The sequence below is a fragment of the Barbatula barbatula genome (genome assembly GCF_947034865.1).
Source record: "Barbatula barbatula genome assembly, chromosome: 9".
Classification (NCBI taxonomy): Eukaryota; Metazoa; Chordata; class Actinopteri; order Cypriniformes; family Nemacheilidae; genus Barbatula; species Barbatula barbatula.
The window spans coordinates 10,085,025-10,110,532 of record NC_136772.1 but is presented as its reverse complement, the minus strand read 5'-3'; the positions used below and the strand labels follow the sequence as shown (position 1 = coordinate 10,110,532).

At 39.1% G+C, this 25,508-nt stretch overlaps 5 protein-coding genes across 8 annotated transcripts; 2 read left to right on the top strand and 3 right to left on the bottom strand.

Annotated features, from left to right (window-relative positions):
- The first annotated feature begins 79 nt into the window (after positions 1-79).
- On the top strand, positions 80-5,432 carry lcmt2 (leucine carboxyl methyltransferase 2). Of its 3 annotated transcripts, XM_079464352.1 has the most exons (15): positions 109-206; positions 541-665; positions 1,010-1,091; positions 1,165-1,354; positions 1,473-1,629; positions 1,874-2,063; positions 2,241-2,348; positions 2,436-2,523; positions 2,819-3,055; positions 3,212-3,308; positions 3,390-3,439; positions 3,521-3,618; positions 3,772-3,959; positions 4,177-4,312; positions 4,532-5,425. In XM_079464352.1, exons 1-15 carry the CDS (start codon positions 162-164, stop codon positions 4,691-4,693), a joined length of 1,953 nt encoding a protein of 650 aa, XP_079320478.1. In that variant the 5' UTR covers positions 109-161; the 3' UTR covers positions 4,694-5,425. The 3 variants fall into 3 exon arrangements, with proteins under 3 accessions (XP_079320476.1, XP_079320478.1, XP_079320477.1); XM_079464350.1 differs by having other exon boundaries at positions 80-206; positions 3,212-3,439; positions 4,532-5,432; XM_079464351.1 differs by having other exon boundaries at positions 3,212-3,439; positions 3,548-3,618.
- Positions 4,757-8,885, bottom strand: crygs2 (crystallin, gamma S2). The gene is made up of 4 exons (XM_079464356.1): positions 8,778-8,885; positions 7,084-7,216; positions 6,582-6,824; positions 4,757-5,176 (listed from the first exon to the last, which is right to left on the bottom strand). Exons 2-4 carry the CDS (start codon positions 7,090-7,092, stop codon positions 4,904-4,906), a joined length of 525 nt encoding a protein of 174 aa, XP_079320482.1. The 5' UTR covers positions 7,093-7,216; positions 8,778-8,885; the 3' UTR covers positions 4,757-4,903.
- On the bottom strand, positions 7,198-12,353 carry tbccd1 (TBCC domain containing 1). Of its 2 annotated transcripts, XM_079464355.1 has the most exons (8): positions 12,197-12,311; positions 11,173-11,504; positions 10,903-11,064; positions 10,373-10,739; positions 10,089-10,275; positions 9,142-9,645; positions 8,778-9,008; positions 7,198-7,216 (listed from the first exon to the last, which is right to left on the bottom strand). In XM_079464355.1, the coding sequence occupies exons 2-7, from the start codon at positions 11,500-11,502 to the stop codon at positions 8,816-8,818; spliced, it is 1,743 nt and encodes a 580-aa protein (XP_079320481.1). In that variant the 5' UTR covers positions 11,503-11,504; positions 12,197-12,311; the 3' UTR covers positions 7,198-7,216; positions 8,778-8,815. The 2 variants fall into 2 exon arrangements, with proteins under 2 accessions (XP_079320481.1, XP_079320480.1); XM_079464354.1 differs by lacking the exon at positions 7,198-7,216 and having other exon boundaries at positions 8,061-9,008; positions 12,197-12,353.
- Positions 12,354-13,118: 765 nt separating this feature from the next.
- Positions 13,119-18,696, top strand: rab5b (RAB5B, member RAS oncogene family). Its single transcript, XM_079463566.1, has 6 exons — positions 13,119-13,216; positions 15,125-15,356; positions 16,085-16,236; positions 16,390-16,512; positions 16,810-16,903; positions 16,997-18,696. Exons 2-6 carry the CDS (start codon positions 15,194-15,196, stop codon positions 17,107-17,109), a joined length of 645 nt encoding a protein of 214 aa, XP_079319692.1. The 5' UTR covers positions 13,119-13,216; positions 15,125-15,193; the 3' UTR covers positions 17,110-18,696.
- A 423-nt stretch (positions 18,697-19,119) lies between these two features.
- dbr1 (debranching RNA lariats 1) lies at positions 19,120-24,334 on the bottom strand. Its single transcript, XM_079463565.1, has 9 exons — positions 23,965-24,334; positions 23,512-23,636; positions 23,306-23,386; positions 23,150-23,235; positions 22,776-23,000; positions 22,287-22,364; positions 22,010-22,155; positions 19,865-20,631; positions 19,120-19,669 (listed from the first exon to the last, which is right to left on the bottom strand). Exons 1-9 carry the CDS (start codon positions 24,159-24,161, stop codon positions 19,656-19,658), a joined length of 1,719 nt encoding a protein of 572 aa, XP_079319691.1. The 5' UTR covers positions 24,162-24,334; the 3' UTR covers positions 19,120-19,655.
- Between the last annotated feature and the right edge of the window lie 1,174 nt (positions 24,335-25,508).

The following is a 25,508-nucleotide window of genomic DNA, read 5'->3' as shown; positions in this document are numbered from 1 at the left end:
TCCCGAAACTAAATTTATAGTAAGTGCAGTTGTAAAGACAAGACTTTTGTCATGTAATTATCATGCGCATCATGGTGTGCGTCGGTATTATCGAACCCGCTTGCCGCTTCCGCTTGTGTGCTTACTTGTCAACAGTGCAGTTTCCACGTGTGTTCAGAGTGATGCCAGTGATCAAGAACAAAAAGGAGCAGGGAAAAGATGTTGCTGTAAGTCTGACTGTATTTGTGTGCTGTGTCGTCTAAGCAGAACACTCTGTTACGTTGTGTAAGTTAATGTATATGATTAAACGTGGAGATACTGGTATTGACTCCGTACGTTAAGAAGTACCATAGCACTACAGCATTTGTGCCTTAAACTGCCATGTAATCAAACAGTACTATGGTGTAAAATACTACATTATCCCAATACTATACATTGTATCCCAAACACACATGCACAAAAATATATTGCTTGGATTCACTGAAATTACTTAATATAAAAGTGTGTGCTGCATAAATGCAGTTTAAATGTGTTAAAACAGAATGGAAATGTGTCTTCCAGGTGCAGGGGACCAACGACAGCAGTGTGGTCAGCAAGGTGTCGGCAGCTGCACAGGGATACTTCCCGGATGAGTTCCTTAAGCATTTTGTGTGCAAGGTGACGAGAAGAGCTCCACTGATCAACAGGTAAATATTAGCACAGTGTTTTCAACTTCAGTCCCAGAATCTAAGCCAGCCCAGGGACCCCCATTATAAAAACCAATGCAAATCAATGGGGACCAACTGTTTTCTGTTATCAGCATTTTCCAAAATATCTTCTTTGTGTTCTGCAAAAGAAAGAAAGTCATACAGGTGTGAAATGACAAGAAGCTGTGTAAATAATGACAGAATTGTCATTTCTTCAACCAAGACCAATAATGCAATACTTACCAAATCATCGGTAATGTGTATTTAGATTGTGAGCATTTAAAAAAGAAAATATGTTTAAAAAAACATTTTGTAATAATTGTATCATTTATTTTGTCTCTCAGAGGTTATTATGTTCGCTTGAAAGCAGTCGATCACTGTCTGAAGCTGTTTTTTCACGCCACGGAATCCTGCTTAAGGAGGCAGGTAGGGTGAACTTTTTTCAAAAGTTGTTTTGTAGAAGTTTAAAATCCTGATAATGTCTTTCTCTCAATGTCAGATTCTGTCGTTTGGGGCGGGATTTGACTCGCTGTATTTCCGTCTATATGCTGAAGGAGCCCTCGGAAGTGTCACAGTTTTTGAGGTTGACTTTCCTGAAGTTGCCCGCCGCAAGGCTGCCTTGATCAGTAGGAATGCTTGCCTGATGGAGGCGTTGCCAGATTGGGAGACTGTGTCAACTGAACAGACTAGTAGGACTTTCACTGTGTAACTAATATAATGAATGATATTACTCCTGGGTAAGCAGTTAATTTTAGCAGTTAATGCCCTGGTTACCAATACACAGTTGTGTTTCTTGCCCATGTGTAGATGGTGTGTTCATAAAAAGCAGTCATTACAATCTTCTGGGTGTGGATGTCAGGAAGGAGCAGGAGGTGGAGGCGACTCTGAGCAGAGCTGGATTGCAGTGGGACATTCCCACGCTCGTTCTCTCAGAGGTGGTGTTGACCTATATGGAAACACAGGGGTGAAGACTAACACACACATTTTGTTTCTGTAACATTTCATTAAGAGTTGGTTAGGGAAGCATAAACAACTTAGTTTGTGCCGTAGAGCAGCAAATAGTGTTTTGCTGCTTATCCAGTCAGTCATTTTAGCGTCCAGCTTGCAACATGTCAGTTATAAATACCCTCTGCTTTACCTGTTTAGTAAAAAGAAGCGAAAGCATAAAAGACATTGAAGTTTTTAAAGTTGTTGGTGATTGAATCCAGGTCAGATGCTGTGATTGGCTGGGCTGCCAGGCTCCTTCCACAGTCTGTGTTTGTGATGTACGAGCAGATCCACCCTGATGATCCTTTTGGCAGGGTCATGCAAAACCACTTCATGAAGCTCAACTCAACCATACATGCTCTGAAACAGTATCCAGACAGTGTTGCTCAGACACAAAGATTCATACAGAAGGTAGAAGTGACAAAACCAAAATTTATACAATAACAGATGCACATTTTTCTATATCAAGCTTTTAAAACAACATTAATTTATTAGGGGTGTCATACATTAATGATCTGGTTCATCTTTAATACCTGAAATGTCTGATATCAGTAAAATGAGTAACTGATTTTTACCTCATCACCACAGGGTTGGGAGAAATGTGTCTGTCTGGATATGAATGAGTTTTACTTTGATCTTCTTTCCGAGGACGAGAGGCAGAGAGTCGAGGGACTGGAGCCTTTTGATGAGTTTGAAGTAAGGAAACAGACCCATCATCCACAAAGATCATATAATAATCTGTAATACCTGATCCTAGGCCTGTCCTTATCTCTGTACTATTAGGAATGGCACCAGAAATGCTCTCATTACTTCATCCTTACAGCCTCAAAAGGCTCCTTGACCAGTCAAGCCCTTCTCATGCTGCCAAAGGGTAAGTAGCTGTAAGGTGTTTTTGTCATGTTTGACCTCTGCATACAGTGAGCCATGAGCTCTTGATCAATATATTAAGGTTATTTCAGGAAGGTGTTGTCCCTGTACCTCAAAGGTTCAAGGTGCCATTGTTTGGTCACATCGTGACAATTTGATCACTTTACACTGTGCAATAAATGAAGATTTTCAATAAATAAATAATGGACGAAAAGCCAAGCAGCGGTGTTGATATTTTTTGTCATACCACAAAATGTATATGGGTTTAATGCATACATTATCCAATGTACAACTTCTAGTGCCCTCGATCCCTCACATGGCTCCTAAATGGACCAGGAATCCTTCCCTGTTTGTGCAACCCGTGAGTGGTTCTGCATGTGTAGAGGCTGTAGGTATGGCTTCTGTCGTGCTGGGATCTGGAATCATCCTTCTCACTGGAGGCTGTGGAAGACGAGGAAGAGACACAGCAGCCAGGGTCCTGATCAAAGAGCAGGCCGGCTGGAAATGTGCCAGTGTGGAGCCTTGGGGAGACAGAGGTGACTAGTTTTGGTGTCATCAATATTTCAATTCGAATTTTGTAAACACAATGTACACAATAGAAGTGCTTGTTTATTTACATGGATGTTGCGAGGTTTTCTATTTTTCAAGATAGTACTGTTTGACTCTGATGATGAAAATGGTATTTCTCTTAGTGGTGAGTGTTTATCAGACACTTACTTCTGTCCCTGGCTGCGGAGCTGTCCTCTTCGGCGGCAGAACTTCTCCACTCAATCCAATGGGAAACATTGTGTGGGTGACCTCTGACCTTGGTGATCAGCCATCCCAAAGCTCAATACAACTGTCATTTAAAAACATGGTTTGTACCGGCAGCGCTCCAAAACCCAGGTGGAGACACACATCAACCTATTTAAGTCATAGGGGTAAGAGAGATAATGAGCACATAATCATGTTTTTTATCATTTGAAAGAGCATTAAATGAAAAATACAATTTATTGTTCCAGACAAGACCTTTCTGTTTGTGTTTGGAGGACGTACTGAGAAGGATGCAGTTCTAGGTGATGCACATTTCCTGTGTTTGGAAAACAAGTACTGGACAGTGGTATGGTCTACTTTTAGTTTTACATTGGAACCTAATGTTAAAATATACATTGCACTATATAAAGTTGGAAACAATGTGATGCATAAGTTTCAACTAGTAGCCATTTGCCAAACAGTTCATATTCATACTGCGGGTTCTGTGTGCGTCATGCAGATTCCTGTAGATGGTATCGCTCCGGAAGCCCGTCATTCACATTCAGCATGTGCCTTTGGTGGGGGGCTTGTAATATTTGGAGGTTTGGGTAAATGTGCCAGACCTCTGGGTGATGCTTTCTACCTGAGACCAACGTCTTCGGGTTTCTGCTGGGAGAGAATGAATTTACATCCACCTCCAGTGCCCAGGTTCACAACCACATTCTTTAAAACACTATTGAAAATGTTTATCTAATGCTTAATTCTAAGTTTTTGATTCAATTGGATATGTTGTTTCAGACTGCTATTGCTGTCTTTTGGTTTTTTTGGTGTTCAAACTTAATTTTGCTCTGAGAAATAAAAATAATAAGTGGTGTGGTACCTATGAAAAAGTAAAGTGATGGTAGTCATGTTCTTTCATTTTCAGATATTCTCACTCGGCCCATGTCATAAATGGTAGGTTGGTTGTGGTTGGTGGAGTTTGGATTCAGGCTGATGGAGTACCTGGTGTTGCTGTAATAAATTTGATCACTGGGGTCTGTGTGGAGGCCCAGCTGGATACCGTAAGTCATGAACTGTACCACTAAATGGTTTATTACAAAATGGATCATGTATTTGCATAAATTAGTTTTAACATGGTGCGTTTGAAGTGTGGACAATACATTTGTTTTCAAGTCGTATAAAAATATACAGCGACTGTACTTGCAAGTTACAGTAGTTTAAGAAAGTATAAATGTTTTATCAACCTCTATATTTCTGTCCTGATCTCTTTTATTATCCAGTCATCTGTGCCTTGGCCTCTTATGCTGCATTCTTTCTGCTCTGAGCTGCTGGATTCTGAGGGTTCTGAGTTGATGCTCATTGGTGGAGGTGGAAACTGTTTCTCATTTGGAACTCACCTCAATCTCCAACCAATAACCGTTGATCTAAGGCCGATGCTTTGATATGCATATCGCAAAAATGTGCACACAATATTAATTGTCCTGGAGAATAATCACAATCAAATTCAAAACAAGCAACACATGCTGATGAGTGAGTTGCCAGCAAAACTTTATTTCAGCTTGGACTTCAGGTTGAGCCACAGACAGTTGGCCCAAATATTGTGGGGCAGGGACAAGGGCAGGTCAAGAAACGTGACCGTGAAACGCCCGAGGTTACTCTGTGAAGCGACGGAAGGACTGCACGGTTGGACAGACTGCGCCCCATTCCACTGGTTTACGGTAGTTGCCCTTTTCCAGCAGGTACTGGTGGCCGCGGTAGTTAGGATGCTCGTAGAAGATCCAGTAGCCGTCCAAAACTTTGCAGGAATGGACTTCTCTCAGGCGATACCTCTCCAGCAAAGATGGACAGTCATCGATGGCCTCTATGGCCTGGCCTGTGAAGTCGGGCTTGTCATACAATTGAACTTTGTACTGCATTCCGCTTGTCTGCAGGGGAGATGGGATGGAATGGGCAGGTTATGACATCACCTGTGATGTGTTTTTTTTATTATGCATCAAAGCTTTTTTGTGTAAATATTTTTTATTATAGAGCGAACCACAAGATTATATATTGAAGTAGTTATTTAAACTGGCCCTTATGGTAAAAACTTCTGTGTTGAACAATGAAAAATAGCTGTGTCTCTTGGGGAAGATTGCCTTTGATCCTTGTTAATAAAAGCCTAAAAGTTATTTTTTAAACTTGTTTGTATGGATCCTGGACCATCATTTACTAGAATTCCATTGATTGTCGCAAGCTAAACATTGGCAAAGAGTAAGCATTTTACTAAACATTTTCCAAAGAGCGTTTTTTTAACTTAACTAATTCAAATACAGAAGAACATATGGATATTGATATATTAACAAAAGCACTGTGATCTAATTAGGTCAACCATACAGTAACAAAAGGTTTATGTATGACCTTTCACCATGCATACTGTTTAAGTGAAATGTAATTTCATTTTCTTTAAACATGGCATTGTGAAACAGCTTGATCTGCGTAGCTTTCAATTACATTTATTCATTTGGCAGACGCTTTTATCCAAAGCGACTTACAAATAGTTTTATACAGTGGCACATTACTGCAGAGCAATCGGGTAAGGTGTCTTGCTCAAGGGCCCTTCAGTCATGACCTGCTGGCACTAACATTAGAACCGGCAACCTTCTGATCACAAGCCCAACGCTCTAACCATTAGGCCACAGCTGACCAAAACTGTATCACTTCTGCGAAACAAAACTATTTAAAGGGATAGTTCACCCAAAAATAAACCTAAACCTGTTTGCCTTCTGCAAATATATTTTGAACAGTTAGACAACAAAATAAAAAAGAATATATGTTTTGAAGACAAGAGGGTGAATATGTGATGACAGAACCTTTATTTTGGAGTAAAATATCCCTTTAAAGCAGAATATCCAAACTATGACATATAAACGGATATATGAAAATATAACCGGATACTCCACCCAAAGATTTTGAACACAAAGGGAGATATTTTGGAATAATGTTAGCAACCAACAGTTCTGAGGCACCATGGACGGCCACAGTAGGAACATTAATAGTAATTGTTTGGTTCTGTTGAACACAAAAGAAGATATGTTGAGGAATGTAGGAAAACAAACAGCTCTGGGGCACCTTTGACTACAGATACAATGTTTCCTACTATGGCAGTCAATGATGCTTCAGAACTGGAACATTATTCCAAAATATCTCTCTTTGTGTTCAACCGAACAAAGAAATGTATACATGTTTGGAACAACTAGAGGGTGAGTAATTCATGACAGAATTTTCAATTTGGTAGAGTATTCCTTTCAGCAACTTAACCACAGGGAATAAGAAATGACAAAATTGACTTACAATGCGGATCATCTTGCAGGAACTGAGATGGTCATTGAGACCCATCCAGCGCGGATATTCAGGATACTCCCCCCTGGTCAGCACATATTGGTTGCCCATGTAGTTGGGCCGCTCATAAACCACCCAGGCACTGCTCTCCACACGAATAGAGTTGCAGCGGCTCAGGTAGGTATGAAAGTCTGAGCAGTCGCTGTCACACTCGTAGCGACGACCCTGAAAGTTCTTGTCCTCGAAAAACACAATCTGGTGGACATCAACACAATTTTATAATCCTTAGCTGTTTATCTGTTTACGGTCTAGAATGACTATAGTTAAAACCAGTATTGAGTGGTAAACAAAAAACATATTTACATGTTTTGGGTATGTTAAGAATATATATTAATTTGAATCACTAATGATGTCATGAGATATCAGCCATCTAGCAAATGGACTCTATCATTCTTTCTAAGCAGTTTTCATGTTCATTTTCTTTTAAAAGTATGTAGAAGAGAAGGCTACTCACCCTGCCCATTTCGGATAGTGTATTTAGGCTTGGCTGGATAGGTTGTTTGAAGCACAGCCTTCATGTTTTCAGTGCTGCTTAAATATTTAGCCCCAATGTCAAAATGATGAGGAGGGGAGGAGTCTGATAAACGCTTTGTCATGAAAATGAGATCCAAAAATCGAGTCAGTGATTCTAGCACTATTCAGTTTTTTTCCAGAAAAGCAAATGGGGATTAAAGCATAATGACCGGCCTGGCACAGGAACTCACTCACCCCCCCCGTGTGTTGCCCTCACTGGAACAGCCCTGCATCCCACAACCATACCAACCACAACAAACAGCACACTGGCCAGAATCTCATGCCAAGAGCAAAGTCAAATGAAGTGCCCAGATGCTTTGAATTGTGTTCTATCATGCTGAATGGCACTCATTAGCCTGCTCAGCTCTTCTCAACAGTACAGCTATATACTGTAGCTTAAAGGGATAGTTTATCTGAAAATTTAACTTCTCTCATCATTTATATACATACACCACGTCATCCTTAACCTGTATATGACTCTGTAGATGAGAAGATTTTTTGAGAAATATCTCAGTGGTCCGTATTATGGAAGTCAATGAGTAGATGAACATTTATTGGCTAGCATTGTTCAAAATATCTTTCGAGTTCTGCACAAGAAAGTCATACACGTTAGGAATGACATGAGGGTGTATACATTTCGAAAGAATTTTCATTTACACATAAACCATCCCTTTAAAGGTCCAGTGTACCGGCATCTAGTGGTGAGATTGCGAATTGCAACCAACAGCTCACTCCAAGCCTCCCTTTCGAAGCGGCACAGGGCTAAGATGTCGTCACATTGTTTTTTGCTTGAGGAGATAACAAATTTACGAAACGTTTGTCTGTTTAGGGCTACTGAAGAAACAACATGGCGAATTCCATGGAAGGGGACCAGCGGAGTATGCACATAGAAATAGCTCATTCTCAAAAAACATAACTCATTATGTAAGGTCTTTATATACCTCTGAGGACATAGTAGTCATTTAAATTATATTGCATTTCTGTCAATAGATCCTTCAAAAAAATTACACATTGCCTTTAAAGGGTAAGAAACTGAAACATTTTAAGTGTTGTTGGCATTTATCTTGTGAATGTACAGTAATAGTGCATTGTGAACAGACAGCAAACACAATATAAACATTCATTCAAAATTAAACTGGCGGTCAATATTCAGGAAACAATAGCTGCTTGCGAACTCTTCAGTAAGTAAAAAATTGCAATACATTTCTGTACATATCTAATCCCCGGTCCCTGTATATGTATGAGGGGAATAACAGTTCCCGTACCCTGTTTAATTAAATAATGCTCTTACGATTGATATTCTCTTGTATGTCAACATCTGGAATCACGTGTCTTGTAACAAAAAGTGGCAAATGCAGCTTGTGACTTCAGGAATCAAACACATAAAGCAATTATACATATCATATAACGTAACAGAAACTCTAGGAAAATACTATCCTGGAGTTAAAATACAAATCTAAGGCAAATGGTTCAAGCTCCAGCTAAATAAGAACAACAGTATGGCAGGCCTTTTTGACAGGTCAAAAACCCTGTCTCTGTCAAACCGGATCATACAGCATTTCTATAGAATCTACAAATGCCTTGGAACAGTGCTAATGTTTCTAAATCAGTTTTTAAACAAAAACAACTGATTACCTGTTGTCTTAGCAAACAGTTGGTGTCTGACCCGTTGTTTATTGAGGTGGTTGGTCATTCATTGGGTGAATTGCAAAGTTTAAAGGGTGGCTGGAAGGCCAATGGTCCACAGAGGAAGATGGTGTGAGGGTTGGAGGAAGAAGGCTGTCCAGCTCTTGTCTTTTTCCCGTCTCAAGCAACCACCCGTGAAACTTTTTCTCTGCTAAAGCCTGAAACTGCCGTCTCTGGACCCTTAAGAGAACACAGACATAATATATCACAACAATTGGTCTTACATATTCAGGTTAGTGTTATGCTCAGTTGACAAACATCATTCCATAATTTCCATTTAAAGGAAAAACAGAAGAACTTAATCAAAGCTCACTTGTTCAAGTGTGCGTCCTTCACCGTCTTCTGCCATTCCTGTACCGTCTGCTCTCTGCTCTCCACGGCCTTCTGATACTCTTCTGGCAAACCGCAAGGGATCTCGCAGGTATCCCCTTCCATCTGAAAGGGTATCACCAGTGGACAAAACTCAGATGGGTTCAAGATGCGATAGCAGCTTGGGTCTGGGGCCGAACCCTCAGCTCCAAACAGCAGCGGCTGGTCCCATAAATTGGGAACTACTGCTAGGCCCACGCTAGCCATGTGGTCCTCCAGGGTGGGGTAATGTGTGTGGAAGGGACCAAGAGTGAGAGACACATTCCCAGGTAGTAGAAGGGGTCGAGTGGGGGTTAGAGTGTGGATCGTGCATTGAAAGGAGGTGCCGACAGTCAGACGGCCAGCGGGACACACAACACGAACGTTTTCACAGTTCTGAATGTGGACGCTGGTCCCCACCGGGCCTAGCACCACTGTGGTGTTCCTGCACTTATCCAAAGTCACAGACCTGAAAGATAACATTGTACAAGGACATTGGTAGTACTGAACAAACACAACAAAATAAATCATTACACATACATGAGACTATGACCAACAATCTTTTGACTGATGTGGAACTCATACTTTTTAAATAAAGTTGTCACTATCCAAAGCAGCTTAACGTACAATTATTACTACAGTATAAATGGATAGACTCATTAGTATTTTGGTAAGTGTTAAGTTTATCACTTTTTTCCTTTTCATTGATTTTAGCATTAGCATTAAAAACAACTTGTAAATATGTTAAAATTAAGGTGTAATGCAAATTACTTTTATTGCTTTTTCAAGAAGATTACTATTGTACTTGAGCTATGCAAATGCAGCTGTACATCCATACAGTTAGATGTATACTTGGGCAAACCTTTAACCTTTGTAATACTTCTCGTTCATATGAACTCAGTGTTTCCTCACCGCAAAGGAGAGAGGAGGTAGATGAATGCATCACTGCAGCGGTGTAATTTAACATTGGCATTATTCAGCTTCTCCGAGTCCTTGGCCAACGTCTGTTTGCAAACCTGCGACATGAGCACCAGACTACTTCCTGGAGGAGCTGTGTGGCTGTTCCTAAATATGTTGGGTTTCTTCAGGATGCCCTCTACTATAAAATGAAACACGAATAGTTAGACAATACACTAGAACACAAACACAATAGAACCCTAAATACACCATATCGCTGACAATAACTGCCGGTGTACCTGGCAGGGCCCATGCCAGTTTCTTGCCTGACTCAGGGCTCATGGATATGCCGAAGGGGTTGAGGCAGAAAGTCTTGCGCAGGAAGCCCTGGAACTGCTGCAGAGAGTAAGCACGGTTGAGTTTGGAGAATCCAGCTTGAGCCTGAAGGGGTGCACGGTTGAGGAGCTTGTGGATGGGATGCACAGTACGGCCGGGGCACGTAGACCCTTCCAACAGCAGGCTGAGGCTCTCAAGGGCCTCTGGAGTGAGCTGGCTGTCACGCAAAATCTGTCCTGAGCCGCTCAGCTGCCCCGGTTCCACCAGTAATTCCAAAAGCTCAGGGAGATGTGTATTGATGAAAGTGAGATGAGCCTGGTCATCCCAGTTCTAGTAAGACAAAGATAATAAATATACCTCACAAGCTCCAGATTCATTCTTCAAAATTAAGTTAAAAACTTTAAAGGTTCTAATACTAAGATACTGATTTATTAGAGCTATCTTGTGAGTTTGCCCTAAAACACGACACGCAAGTTTTAGCAAGACCACACACCTTATTTTGGGAGCTTATTTTGGTTTCTCTCTCAGAGGAGGAAGAGGGAGATCTTGATCTGGGGCTTGGCCATTCTTCCCCAATTAGTGACATGCGTAGAGAGATTCGGTTTAGTTGTTGCAGATACAAGAAAAGCAGAAACTGCAGAGTATCCACTGACAACTAAGAAAGAAAAACAATAAACAAATGATCAATACTTATTAAACCAAAAGTAATAACTAAATTATACAGATCTTGTAATTCTTTACTCAAACCCTGTTTTCTTCTTACTTTACCACGCTGTCTATCAAGTTCCATAGGAGTTTGGCATTGAGACAAAGCCTCAGCACACTCTAGTCTTCTCTCTGCAGAATGGGGCATCAACATATCAAAAGTTTCAAAATAAATCCAGGCGAGCTCCTCTGCCAGCTGCAGTTTGCCACAGGCGATGTGTCGCCACATGTGCCAGCCAAGCCTGGGGAAGCAGCCGTCTCGACTCCGGACATAACAGGCCATCTTGCGCAGATAGTGCATGCTGAATTTGCTTGGGGGTGCTGCGGGAAGCACCCCTATCAGGAAGGGCTCCAGACGTGGCCATACACCTGCTGTGTATTTTTCCATTTCTACAAGAGGCAGACGAGATAAATATGGGTTAGGTGTAGGGAAGTTTTCAAGTAAAAAATAACACCTAACATTTGAAGTGTCTTTGTTATTTTATACTTAAACATTGGCAAACATGTAAAATGTAACAATGCATTTAATGCAATAGTGAGGGATAGACATGACAACATTTAGAGATCGTATTAGAAAGACAGACTATTACACATGATTATAGGTACTTTATATTTACATGTTAAGAATTGCTGAAGATGGTAACCACCAATAATAACTCAATTAATACTGCTAATTAACACAATAAAAACACGATAACGTACTAAAAAACGTTATCATTTAAATATACTTCATATAAATCAAGCCATTTCCTTGATCAGCAAACATTATGACAGGTTTATGCAGTCGGAAAGCACTGTCCTTATCAGATCATTGAAATTCCTTCGTCTGCAACAGGTGGTCACATTTGCTTTATGGGTTAAATATGTACATTTATATAATTTGTCGCATATAAACTGAAAGAGATTTCAGATGCTGCAAAGACTAACGCGCGCGACCGATCCCAAACCGAGAAGCCTCGCGAACGCGCGTTGCCGTGCCGCTCAAAACTTCATCATTGTATTTTTTCATGAAATCCACAATTATTTGGGGACCAGACAAGCTTTCAAGTGGTCAATAAAAGTTAAAGAATATGTTAGCGCACCTCACGTCTCAGCAGCAATATCACAGCTTATAAAATGAACAAAGCTAAAACTGCAAAGCAGTTCAGGAACGGTTGCCATGTCGAACGTCACAGTGTGACGAAAACGCGTGACGTAAAATCATCCGTAGTGCTGCTGTGTTTTAAAATAAAAGTCATTGATTTCGCGCACTTTTATTGTCTATTATAACGTTGATTATTAAGGACGGCGATTTTTCTTGTGTATATCCCAAAATGTCTGTCAAATGCATATGCAAATGAGAAACTAAAGGGTGTGATTTTGAAATAAATTTGAGAGACATTAAGTTACAGTATTATTAGCATTTTGTTTTATTGCTAAATGTATGATTTTTTTATTTAAGTTTAGTATAAAAACGCATACGTCATAAAATAGTTCTTTATAAATAAGTTACGAATTAAAGCAAGGAATCGCTCAAGATTCAAGATGAAGGGTGATGAGCTCTGTACCAATACAATTGTATGTCTAGCTAAATTCTTCATCCACAAATGTAGAATTGTGAAATCATCTCCCAAATTTGTTTTTTTAAACGAATTTGAACTGTATATGAAGTCTTTAAAAATGTTGAAAGGTCCTAAAGCACAAAAAATATATGATACCCTAAAATACTTCCCAACTGAGGTTAATAGCTGAGCAATAACGGAATTCTCCCCTTATGTCATGTTGTAATTTTCTTAATTTTTTATTAGTTTTATTTATATATATTTTTTCCTTTTATAAATCATCTTTTTCGTTTTTTTTCTAAGACTGCATATATAATTCCTGTTTGTATTAAGAGCTGCTCCCTCAGGCTATGTCTTTTCTGTATTATGAAGAAACGGATGTTATGCAGCCATGTTTGTTTGTTAATCTTGATAATTTCAATACAAAATAAAAATAAAAAATAGATTCAAGATGAATCAGTGCGCATGCGCCCTGGTGCAGGAAGTGCTCAACCCGATAACCAGCTGATAGACCAACAACCGAACAACCACCGACTAAACAACCGCTACTGGCAACAACAGGTAAATATGACATATTCTTGTAGTCCTATATTATTCGTTGTATACAAATGTTGTGCGTTTATTTTCGAAATGAATGTTCATCACAGCGTTTGGCCCGCTTATTTTGGATCGAGACGAGTCATGTATGATTCGAGAGTCTATACTGCGCCTCTAATGCATTAGATCACAGACACCTGCTTACCGGAGTTATATATAAGATTGCTTTAAATACACTTGACAATTACAGTTATGCATCAGATGACACAGACATAAATTCATTAGAATACCCTGTCATAACCTGTTAGCTATGTTAAGTTATACATTACAATCACATATAACTGTTACATACATATAAATAAAAAACTGCTTTACAGTTTTAAAGTGCCCTGCAAACATTTAGGGCAAAATAATCATTCATATCAAAAGAGATACAGAATTTTATAGAATTAGTTATTTTATGCATAAAATTAACTGCAATATTGACACTGTCTATTATGTCCCTGAGATTATTGCTGTCTGTAAAGTAGTATCTGAAAATGCGATTCATTTCAACAGGGTTGACAATTAAACTATAATAACAAGCAGCTCAACAAAGTAATTTCTATTTACTTGACATTGTTTGCTCAGTTTAATTATCATCATTATTGTTACATGATCTCTGTACTGTAAAGTCTGACCAAAATAAATATAAGTCCCTGTAAAAGGCGGCCAGGCATTCATCAATATAAGAAGAGGTTTTGCTTTTCATAATAGTCATTAAATGACAGTTTAACCAGTGTACTTAGAGTGGTTAAGCTATAAATATTTGCACTGCAAAGCAATACTCATGCAAAACCATGAGCAAGAACACAACTGATAAACCACCAAGGGGTAACAAACCTGGTGGTTTTCTCCTGGGCAACATCTAGTGCATTGTTTATTGTTTATGAGGGCTTCTATCGCAGTGGATTTGCAAAGAAAATATATTCTTGGTGGAAATTGTAGATTAAAACATCTATATATAGAATGTGTTATAGAGATTCTACACATTTTCCATGAGATGCAAAGATGATGTCACCAGTCAAATCATCAGACAAAGCACTGAAGTTATTTTTTTATTTACTTTTGGAGTTCTTCCTGAAGTTCTCTCTTTAGGTTAAATATTTGTTTCTGTTAGGATTGACAGGTGTTTAATTAGAAAGATTTTGTTATGATTTAAACTGTCACAAAGATGTCTAGCTATGCAGTCTCGTTTGTTGCTTCAGAGATTTGTATTGCTTTGCCTCAGCTTCCCTTTTCTGACGGGAACTGATTCGAGTCCTTTCGTAACTCTGTCTTTGACTTAAAAGTCTTAATCTGGTTGTGTTCGGAAGGAACAGAGACGTTAACTTGTTGTTCCTGAGTCTGTTTATTCACTTTGTCCCTTAAATTTTGCTTGCAAGTTGCTACTTGATTCTTTTATTTAAAGAAATAATTCACCCAAAAATAAGAATTCAGTCTTTATTTACTCACCTACTTTATACCGTTTTAACTTGTGTGAATTTTGGAACGCAAATGGAGATATTTATACCCGAGTGTTGACACTTCTGTTTTTCCACACAGTGAAAGTAAATGATGACTGTTAAGACAAAAATAAACTCATGGAACAACACAAGGACGAGAGAAAGTTACTGTCCTTGCATTCGTATGCTTTCCTGTAGCTCTTGTGGTAAGAGCTTGGCTTTAACAAGCGTCTGCCAAATGCATAAATGTAAATGTCCTGTCTTCATAACTGCATTACAGTATGTCAGAAAATAATAATTTCTAATCCCAAAAAGTTATTACATTGCCAGAATTTGCCACTACATGCTAGTGTGGTTTTCTGTCAAATTGTCTCTTCCTCTTCCACTACCTCTTCCACTTCCATACTCTGAATGCTTTTACTGTTTTGTTTGTTTTTGCATCACACAGTCCGACTGCAGTCTTTGAAGCAAACGAAAAAGACACCCTACCAGGGAGGACACCCACCCTTCCTTCATCATGAGCACCCGCGGGACCGGCAGGACCAATGGGAACCTACCGCAGACCAAGATATGCCAGTTCAAACTGGTGCTGCTGGGAGACATGGCCGTTGGAAAATCCAGCCTAGTGCTGCGTTTTGTCAAGGGCCAATTTGATGAGTTTCAGGAGACCACTATAGGAGGTGAGAAAAAAAGGCTGATTCACTTTTTTTTTCCATTCATCCAACATACGCGGTAAATTTGATCTATGTTCACGAAGGAATTAGAACGGAATAAAAAAGTATCAGTTTGTCTGTAGCTTTTTTTATTTACATTTTTCAGGATGACTCCTTTGGCAACTCTATACTAATGCAATAACATGCATGACTTAACAGTATATTGTTAATTACATTACATATGATTCTCTGGGCGGCATTAAAATGAAAAGAAACAGTGAGAAAACTCCTCTTTGAATCTCAATGCCTTTTATTGCCTTTCTGTCATCTTATTTAATGTGGATTTCTAAATGTAGACTTTGTCTTCTGTTAAGAGGGGAAATAATATGGAGGAGATGCAACACTAATATTAAAGATCATAATGTGATCCAAACTGAGGAAATGGTCAAATTTTATAGTATTTTTTACTATGGTAAAGGGTATTTTCACCCAAAATAAAGTCATCATTTATTTACCCTCATGTCGGGCAAACTTGTATGACATATTTTCTTCTGTGGAACACAAAAGACAGTATGGTTTTCAAGGTCTCTAGGCTATAGAAGCATATGGTTCATACAGTTACAAAGTTCACAGAAGTACAAGTTTACTGTGTAAGTCTACAGTATGTTTAAAGGACAAGCAGTAGAATGACCAAGAATGTCTTTTAAGAATTTACTCAGTTTAGTAATCATTCTCTTTCTGTTGCCCACCATCAGCTGCATTCCTGGCACAGTCTGTTTGTCTAGATGACACTACAGTGAAGTTTGAGATTTGGGACACAGCAGGACAGGAGCGCTATCACAGCTTGGCCCCCATGTACTACCGCGGAGCCCAAGCGGCCATTGTAGTATTTGACATCACCAAGCCTGTAAGTTACCAATGGTACACTCGAAAGATTTCAGTTTTCTATTTTGAAGATAAGTAGATTAGACTTTCTCTATGTCCAGGAAATTGTCTCTAAATAAACCACATACACATGGGGGTTCTCTTTCTGTAGCTCTTTCTAAAACTCTGTTTACAGGAAACATTTGAGAGAGCTAAGGCTTGGGTTAAAGAGCTGCAGAGGCAAGCCAGTCCCAACATCGTCATTGCTCTCGCAGGAAACAAGGCTGATTTAGCAGAAAAGAGACTGGTGGAGTATGAGGTCATATCCTTTTCTCTTTATCTCGATCCTTGTAGTTCAGAACTTTATATTGAAATTGTTTGCTTAGAACCACAAATGTTTGTTAAAAAACAGAAGATAAATGAGATGATTATGCAATGGTGCTCATGCAACACCTCAAGTTTTGAAGTTTATTAGTCTTCGCCTCACAAGAAAACTAGAGTCACTAGTTTTGAGATGTGTGTGTGTGTGTGTGTGCATAGTTTGCAGAGGGTCTAGTTTTGACCAAACTCTTAGTTGTACATAATTGCAGTAACCAGAGTGTCTATTCGTTTACAGGAAGCCCAGACATATGCAGAAGACACAGGCTTGCTTTTCATGGAGACCTCTGCCAAGACTGCAATGAATGTAAATGAGTTGTTCCTGGCCATCGGTAAGCATTAAGCTCTTAGTCTAACGTTCTAAACTTATTATCTTTTATTACTGAATTGCATATTTTATTCAACTCTTCTTTATTAATAAATAGCAAAAAAGATGCCAAAGACAGACACCCAAAACCCCACGCATGCTGCACGACACAGGGGAGTCAACCTGCAGGACCCAGACACACAGTCCACTCGAAGCTGCTGTGGGAACTAAACACCCATCAACACTGCATCACGGGAGACCACCGACACCTTCTCCTTCCCAAAATTCCACCCTTCACCCTTTCACCTCCCACGACAGATTCGGAAAGAGAGAGAAGAATGACAGAAAGTGATAGAGGAAAAACCCTCACTGATGCCACAAAGAGATTTTTGAGAGGAAGACTTCTGATGGTTTGATGGGCAGGGCAGAAAGCAAACGACAGACGGAGTCTGTCATATCTGGGAGAAAATGCGGATTCTTCTTTAGTTCAGTCAAGAATAGTTCCAGCCAACGTTCATAATGATGTAAACACCAGGCAGAGATGGAAATAATAATTTCTTAAACCGATCTTCCCGTTCTTGGAATGTACTGATGGTCCGTAATGCCCCCTTAAACATCCCGTCATTCCATTACATTCAGGAAGTCTTCAAGCAAAATCTACACAATGTTCTGTGGAACTGTATGCTCTGGGCTCTCCAATGCTTTGATCCCAACTCTGACACTGGTGGAAAATCGGCACCTTAACCCTAAATTAATCACCAGGTGGAAAGGATCCTTGTACAGCCTCAACTGCGAGAGCCACAGCTTCTAAATTACAGGAAAAATTGAAGCAGTTTTTTGAAGAATTTGTTCACCCCAGACGTTCTTTTTAGCTTCCGACTTTATTTATGAAAACGTTTTACGTGAATATTTTAATTGGTCGCCCTCGTGAACTTTGTCATCCATCCTAGACCCTAAAAGTATTACAGAACATCAATGTTGTCTTCCCGACCCAATTCCTTCCTCCCAACCGCATCCACATTGATAAGTTCAGTATTAAAGTTCAGAACACAACAGCGAGCTCTTACGATGCCTTCTAAATCTTTTTTTTGTGTGTAAACTACTGTTTGAGAAACAATCATTAAGTCATAACGTATTGGCACCAATACAATGAAATTGATTGAAAACATATCATTTCACGTTTAAAGAAAATCGCAAAACGAAGCGCATTGATTTGTCTGGATGGTCAGCAGTACCAGGCTTGTGTGTCAGTTTGTGTATTTAAAAGCAACAAAAATGTGAAAGCACCTGCGAATCGATTTACCAAGTGACGCTGTGTGATAGATACACTGGGGCGGCAAATAGCGACTCTTCGCACACTTCAGTTCGAAAGCCCATCAAAGGTGGAAAAAAACAGAAGTGCCTACTAAGTTTTTTCCGTGTTCTTTGTTTTGGGCTTTTATGGGGTATGTCCATGTTGGCGAATGCCAAAAAGTAGCATTTTCAGAGACATCGGCCCGAAGTGTACAGGCAATAACCTGTAACAATAATTAGTTGAGTGTGTTAGTAACAGGAACGATTTATGACGTTTTGATTAATGGATGCTGTCTGTTGATGTGTATAAAAAGTTTTATTTCAAAATGATTTTAGTAATTTTATGGGTTACATTTATATGGTCATTTAGGGAATGAAGTAGGTATCATAAAAAGGTGTCACAAAGCTAAGTCATTTGTCATGTGTCTTCAGGTCCACCTTTTGTTGTGGAATAGATCAGAACTCCTGTTAACACCTCTGTGTACTGAAATGTTAAATAAAGCTGTGCTGTCCTGCTGTGATTTCAATTGCTTCGATTTCTCTGGCTTTTTGAGTGCTGCATTCAAAGAGATAGTTCACCGAATAATTCTGTCATTTCTCACCCTTGAGTTCTGCAAAGGTTTCCTTGTTAAACAAATACATTTATACAGATTTGAAACATGAGGATGAGTAAATGAAAACAGAAATTTTCCTTTAAGTCGAATTAGGATTCTGACCGTAGTGGAATTTTATGAGATTAATCTACAGTCTGTAATTTCTGTACCATTAACAGCTCTCCTGAAGTAATATACATGAAAAAAAGTATTTGAGAACTTATTAAACTTCTGCACGGCCCCGTCTACCATTGTTCAGACAAATATAACTGTTCCCTAAATCAATGCCATTGGTTTAGGTAGAAGTTGAATTTATAGCCCACTCAAAATTTAGTATCACATCATTCATGCTTTTCAGGAAGTCAGCCTAAACTGTTTATTTATAGTGATCTCTGCATATTGACATTTCAACATAAAAACAAATTACATCAAAATCATATTCCTGAGCTCAGAATAGTAACAACGGACAAAGTGAATCACCACAACACTAATAAAAGAATTGTTGAGAAATGAAAACAACCGAGGGTGACTTTTTTTACAGAGCATCATTAAAACCCATCATAAACTAGAACTTATAAATCCAAGATAAAAACTTAACTCATGGCATATGAAAATACTGGAAAAATTAAGAAAATCATTATTCGGGGCCTTGAATCGGGTTACAGACTAGTTATGTCGATAGGGCTATACAAATCTTAGTAACTCAAGAAGTAATAAAAAGAGACGACACACTGGGGATTAAAATAAAAATTGTTGTTATTCACTCTTCCTTGTGTTCTTCTGACCTCATATCACTCATTACTTATATCTTCTGTGGAACACAAACGATATCTTAAAAATGTCTGATCTGCTCATGTGCTATCCAATGACAGTGAATGGTGACCATAGGTCTCATTCTTCTCCCGCTTAAAAGGGAAAATGGCAAATTTAGACATTCTGCTAAATATAAAAATGTATGTGAACATTCGGGAAGCTTTGAAACATAAGGGCAAATACATGTTACAGAGGCTTGAGATGAACTATGCCTTAAATCTTTGACAATTCTTTGACATGTGTCAATTTCATGATAAAAAATTTAATTACACTGGTCTACCCCTCACCTTCTTCATCCTCTACAGCGGTATATATGCTCTGGTTTCTTCGTTTGATTTGAGGTGTGCCACCGGAGTGACTCGGTAACCCCTGTGTCTCCCCGCTGTTGCGTTTGGGAACCCTGGCTAGAGTGAGGCCTCCCTCCTCCTCCGAGCTGCCCTGAGAGAGAGATGCTGAGGTGGATAGAGAGCTAGTTGGAGGGGGAAGTAAAAGAGACAGTGAGGAGCGTCTTGGAGCCTCCGTCTCTGGTGGAGCATGCGGTGGTGGTAGCACAAGCCTGGTTGCAGTCTCTCGCGATGGGCTGCTGTCTCGATCGCTGTCCTGGCCCCTGACCTGCCCTTCTGGAACCACTGCATCGGTCCCTTTCTCCTCAGCACACCCTACCCCCTGCTCCTCTTCCTCCCATTCATCCTCGATGGTGATTTCATCAGGGTTGTAAGAACTGGAAAGGACGGAGGTGTCAGTGGGATATTCACTGGGTTCATCTATGCTACCCGTGCTCTGGTTGTCCTCGTCCTCCTCCTCTTCGGTTGCACCCTCCACCCTGTAATTCTGTGCACCCTGGCCAACCAGAGCATATACGTCAGTCAGGCCGAAAGTAGCACACAGCTCTGTGGTTTGGGGGTTGGTGCAGTAGGTCGGGTGGGCATTGGGCTGAGGACGGTTGGGGTCATAGGCGGGCACTGTCAGACTGAAGTTGTCAGGAATGCAGAGGTCACCACTCAAATCATTCACAACCTCCATCATTGCTTCTTGTGAGGCTCTGAAATCCCACCTGAAAAGCAGTGATTCAGTATGACTACAGATATTGATATTTATTTGTGTGCCGTATATTCACAAGCGAATAATAGGAAAATGAAAGGGAAAGTGTGGCAATAGCATTTAAGTTATGTAAATCTTTTTTTGCGTTAAAGGCATACCTGGCTCGTGCGACCCACTTTCTCAGTAGGTTGCACCAATTTACAATTTGGTCGCACCCTTTTTTGTATAGTAATCCTAATGACCTTGCCTAATGATGACCTCAGTTGATGAATCGTTCTGTTTATTTGTCACTCTGTCTTTTAAAAAAGTCGGCTATAGACCACTTCATACTTGCGAGCCCAAAAAATCTAAAATAAATGCAAAGAAACTTTGTATTTGCTATTTTATACAATTGTTATTATTTAGTTTTACATTCAAAGTTATATATTGGCTATAAACATTTGTGACACAAACGTAACCTGTCACTTTTCACAATCCTCTTTATTTGCCCCCTGTAATTTTGCCACCGGCCTTCTTTATTTTTACCACATAAAATTAAATTAAATTAGCCAGCTCAAAACTCAAAAGTACCTAAATTATTATATATGTACTGTACTTTACTACACAGTGTCATTAATAAACTTTAAATACTAAAACTTACTAACCACTCTTGTTAAATGGTCTAGGCACGCTTGCGTTCTGAGGTGTTTTGAGTGACTGATTTGATGGGTTCAGTGACCAAATAAATATTTTTAAATGAGTCAGTGTCGCGAATCGGACAAAAAAAACGTTAGTTTTTACAGCTGTTAGGACATCGCAAACGATAGAAGTTAACAAGGAAAACACTCCACTGGATAGGATTATGTCAGCTTTTTCCTTTATTGTCAGGGAAGAAAAGGCAACATGTTTTTGAGCACATTCACACCCAGCTGTAATTCAGGTAAAAATATCCTCTGAATGTGCCAAGTGAAACATGGATTCTGTCTTCCGACCTTCTTTTTGATTGAAGTGTGAGGGAGAGAGACAGTTCAGAAACCGATGTGTTCGACTTCATTACGCGCAGCGCAGAACGATCGGAATATGACATCTGATCCATAAGAGCATTTTAAAACCTCTGTCCCGTAGTGCTTTTATGTCGTTCAGCATGCGCACCACCGAATGAAGTATAAACACACACTTTAGTTTGGAGACAGAGCTCTATGCTCGCTCTTACCTGCACTTATCATAAGTGTGTCATTCACCGCTCATAAATCGCTGTGTGTTAAAAAAATCGTTTTACGCACACCAATGAACCCTTTGACCTTGCACGTTATAAAAAACTATTCAAATTTGCGAACATTTTGGTCACAGTCTAGAGCCCTGGCTTAACTTGAATATAAACCTTAATCTGCAGCTAATGTGTAAATGTTTACCGGGTATGTAGACCATTATCCTGTGGGGGTATCCAGAAGTTGCACGAAGGTTTTTGAAGGCTGTCTGTTGCTTTCAATATGGCAAGCCACTCCGGATCATACTCAAGGTTCTCCGATGAGCCTGGTCTATCTGCTACCTCCACAATCTGCAGTATCAAAACTATAGTTTACTCACAAAGACTACATCTACAATTTGCATATCAACACTAAACACATATCTTATGGATGATTCTAAATTATTCTGTTGTTATATGGCTAGAAAGAAAATCATCTTTACCTGAAGGAAATCTCTATGTGGAAGACACTTGTCGAGTGAAAGAAACTTGGTGACCTTTGGTGAAGCATTATTCTTAGCCTACAGACAAATGGTATGATCTTATTTGCTTTCAAATAATAAATACTCCGTCCATTACATCAATTCTTTAAGGCAATTTCATGTGTATCACATAACACATACAAGCAGTGCATGTAACAATAAAATACACCAAAATCCAATTTAAATGAGAAGAGGGACCACATATTTACATTCAGGTTATCAAATATTATGTTAAATATAAAATACAAGGACCTTTTTAATGGCAAAGTTAAACAGAATTGCGAGCGATGGATATAGGAAATCACCCATGGTCATTTCAATGTACCACGTTCATTAATGATAAAAAAGACATTTTCTAAGACATTTCCATCTTAGTAGACCCGAGATGTGTTAAAAGTCTTTAATATAGACATAAAAGAACGGACTCGCTGTGAGTAAATAGGGACCCACCTGGTGCTGCATCACTGCAGCAAACTTCACATGCAGGTGAGCTGAGAACCAGTAGCTGGGCTGCAGGTGTTCTAGGAGTTCTGCGGCAGCGGGGCTGCCCAAGATCCCACTCTCTACTTCCTGCCTGAGAAACTTCTTCTTGTGCAGAAGCTGGTTTGTGTTTCCGTAGTGATATATGCCTCGTGGCCAGTCATGCGTCATGAACACATCTAAAGGCATTTTGATCTGGAGGAGTGAGATTAAAAATTATACATGGAAAATAAAAGAATCATGAAACAACAATAATCTATTAGATAACTAGTACCTTGGTAGTATTGATACTAAAAGGGCATAAACTATTATAAAAAGACACCTATTTAATGTACATCCTTTACCTGTTTAAGCTTGAAGACATCTATATTCCTTATGTGGTACACACTCCTTAAGGTGTCTTGGTTGTATGGGGGGAACTCAAAGTGTCCTAAAATTTTAAATGTCATGTTTTAGTTGACGCCATAAGTTTCAAGATAATTGGTGCCATTAAAACTAACCTTTTTTGAAATCGTGATATTTAAAGATTCCAGATAGACCACCAATCCGTACACCTCTGAAGCGTACAACACCAGCATAACCTAAAGAATGAGGAACATTATGTCCATTAACAACACCTACCTGTATGTAACAAGCATTACAATGAAAGGCTGATCAAATCTAGTCTACATAAAAATGATCAATGTTTTAAGAGGGGGGATCTTACCCATGTAATAGATGTTGGGGGCCACCCAGCCTCCATAAGGGAGCTCCTGGAGATAGTTTGATGCTTCATGGTTTCCACCAATGAAAATCGTCAGAACAGGGGCCTTCTTTTCACCAGAGTAGTATCTTGGGAAATGCATTGATGAAACATCAGAAAGAGGGTGCTACCAATATCTAGACATCTTAAAATCTGATCTAATGACATTGACGTTTAAAAAGCCTGCAAAGTATTATATTTACATGCAAAGATTCACCCGTAGTTAGACTGGTGCATCCTGGGTTTGAAACCAAGAACATGAATAAACGAACAGCTTGAATATGCACTTTATATCACTAGAAATAAAAGTATGCCTATCTGCCAAATGCTTACATTTAACTGTAGAACCATTCACACACCATGCTGGCCTACAACCTTGCATACGATTCATTTAAAATATATCAGGTGTTTACTGACTTGTAAAAAGTTTGCATGGTTCTATATTTGGGAGGCACCGCCATGCACTTCATGTCCCCTTCATTTCTGACGGCCTGGAAATCTCCGCAGCAGAGGAGCAGGTCCACTTTAACACCTTCTTTATTCTCGAGGTAACTGATGCTTTCATAAATCTTATCCAGCTCTCCATGACAACAGCCTTCGACTGCAATCTTCATCTTTTTATTTCTAGATCATAAAAGAACGTTACACTAAAAACGATTAAACACCTAACAGAAGCTTGGTTAAAACGCGTTTACATCTAACAACAGTTTGACATGTTGCGCTTCAAGCAGACGATTTGCCTCTCTTGATTCGCATGATATCCTGCACATGCGCAGAACGATCATGTGACCAACATACAAAAGCCATTTTTATTCTCTATTGACACTTTCCATTTACACTCACTCTTCGTGTAAATAAATAATTTGGTATTTTAAATTGAAGTAGTAAAGTGATATGATATACGGCTTTATCAACGTTCTCTTTAAAAAATGTATGAATGTAGTTTATGTATACGGCATGAACTTGTAACATGTCCCTTACTTTACGTTAGATAACAATGAACAAAACCAAAAAAATATGTATAAAAATAAGGGCAGATATTTGTAATAATTAATTTCATTTTCACTGCTCCAGTCAGACAACTGACATGACTGACCAGAAGACTACTGACTGTCTTTGTCTCTTGCTTTGTAATGTTTACCATTTCGTTAAGTACAATGCCATGTTGAATGCTGTTTTATATTTTATGATTGTACAGTTGATGTTTTAGGCAAATATTTATGGAAATTCTAATGCAAATTATAGGCATTAAAATAAAAAACTAAAATTGTGGTGAAAGTGCTTCTGAGAATGTTCCGGTGATTATATTTTGTCACATGGTATATATTTTCTTTTTTTATCTGCGTTATCAGAATATGGTAATAAATAAATTATGTCCCTTTAACTATATGCAATTTAAGCTTTTAACAATATATTGGTTTTGCATAGACGTTGTTGAATAATAGTTATATTAAAACTATTATTAGATGTTATAAAAATGTTGCATGTTTTTTGTTTATTTTTTATTTTATTGTGCTTTTTAAAATACGATTTAAATACTGAATGGTTAGTAAAATTTGCCACCCGCTGGTGTGGAATTATGAAGGACGAAACCTGCAAAAACTATAAAATAAATCATTACACATATTGATGTTAAAATATGTAAACACATTTTTAAATGTGTGAGAAGCTAAATCCAAAGTAACAATTTTCCCATGATCGTTAATTTATTCCTTTATGGTTCCGTGTTTATTTATTCCTCAACACAACGTGTAAATGAGAGGACGTCGATCATGCATCGGTGGGCGGGTCTTGTCTGCGCATGCCCATTGTCTTCAGGATAGATGTTGCTTCTGAAGTCTAAGCAAGTAAGCATAAAATTGTTCTGAATACGGCAAGACGATATAAACAAACAACCCATGCTTACACCATATACAGACACACACAATGACACCTGCATGTCTTTTGGAGTAACCTGTTCT

What these genes read in the sequence shown, in the direction of transcription:
- lcmt2 (XM_079464350.1), top strand. Translation starts at nt 162, where the DNA reads ATGCCAGTGATCAAGAACAAAAAGGAGCAGGGAAAAGATGTTGCT. An exon ending in AAAACAAGTACTGGACAGTG is followed by an intron (nt 3,619 to 3,771) that starts GTATGGTCTACT and finishes TGCGTCATGCAG; the next exon opens with ATTCCTGTAGATGGTATCGC. An exon ending in TGGAGGCCCAGCTGGATACC is followed by an intron (nt 4,313 to 4,531) that starts GTAAGTCATGAA and finishes TTTATTATCCAG; the next exon opens with TCATCTGTGCCTTGGCCTCT.
- crygs2 (XM_079464356.1), bottom strand. An exon ending in CCTGCAAGATGATCCGCATT is followed by an intron (nt 5,177 to 6,581) that starts GTAAGTCAATTT and finishes TCTCCCCTGCAG; the next exon opens with ACAAGCGGAATGCAGTACAA.
- tbccd1 (XM_079464354.1), bottom strand. Translation starts at nt 11,502, where the DNA reads ATGGAAAAATACACAGCAGGTGTATGGCCACGTCTGGAGCCCTTCCTG. An exon ending in AAATAAGCTCCCAAAATAAG is followed by an intron (nt 10,740 to 10,902) that starts GTGTGTGGTCTT and finishes TTGTCTTACTAG; the next exon opens with AACTGGGATGACCAGGCTCA. An exon ending in ACTGGCATGGGCCCTGCCAG is followed by an intron (nt 10,276 to 10,372) that starts GTACACCGGCAG and finishes TTCATTTTATAG; the next exon opens with TAGAGGGCATCCTGAAGAAA.
- rab5b (XM_079463566.1), top strand. Translation starts at nt 15,194, where the DNA reads ATGAGCACCCGCGGGACCGGCAGGACCAATGGGAACCTACCGCAGACC. An exon ending in TATTTGACATCACCAAGCCT is followed by an intron (nt 16,237 to 16,389) that starts GTAAGTTACCAA and finishes CTCTGTTTACAG; the next exon opens with GAAACATTTGAGAGAGCTAA. An exon ending in AGAGACTGGTGGAGTATGAG is followed by an intron (nt 16,513 to 16,809) that starts GTCATATCCTTT and finishes ATTCGTTTACAG; the next exon opens with GAAGCCCAGACATATGCAGA.
- dbr1 (XM_079463565.1), bottom strand. Translation starts at nt 24,161, where the DNA reads ATGAAGATTGCAGTCGAAGGCTGTTGTCATGGAGAGCTGGATAAGATT. An exon ending in CCCCAACATCTATTACATGG is followed by an intron (nt 23,387 to 23,511) that starts GTAAGATCCCCC and finishes CTCATTCTTTAG; the next exon opens with GTTATGCTGGTGTTGTACGC. An exon ending in ATGTCTTCAAGCTTAAACAG is followed by an intron (nt 23,001 to 23,149) that starts GTAAAGGATGTA and finishes TCACTCCTCCAG; the next exon opens with ATCAAAATGCCTTTAGATGT.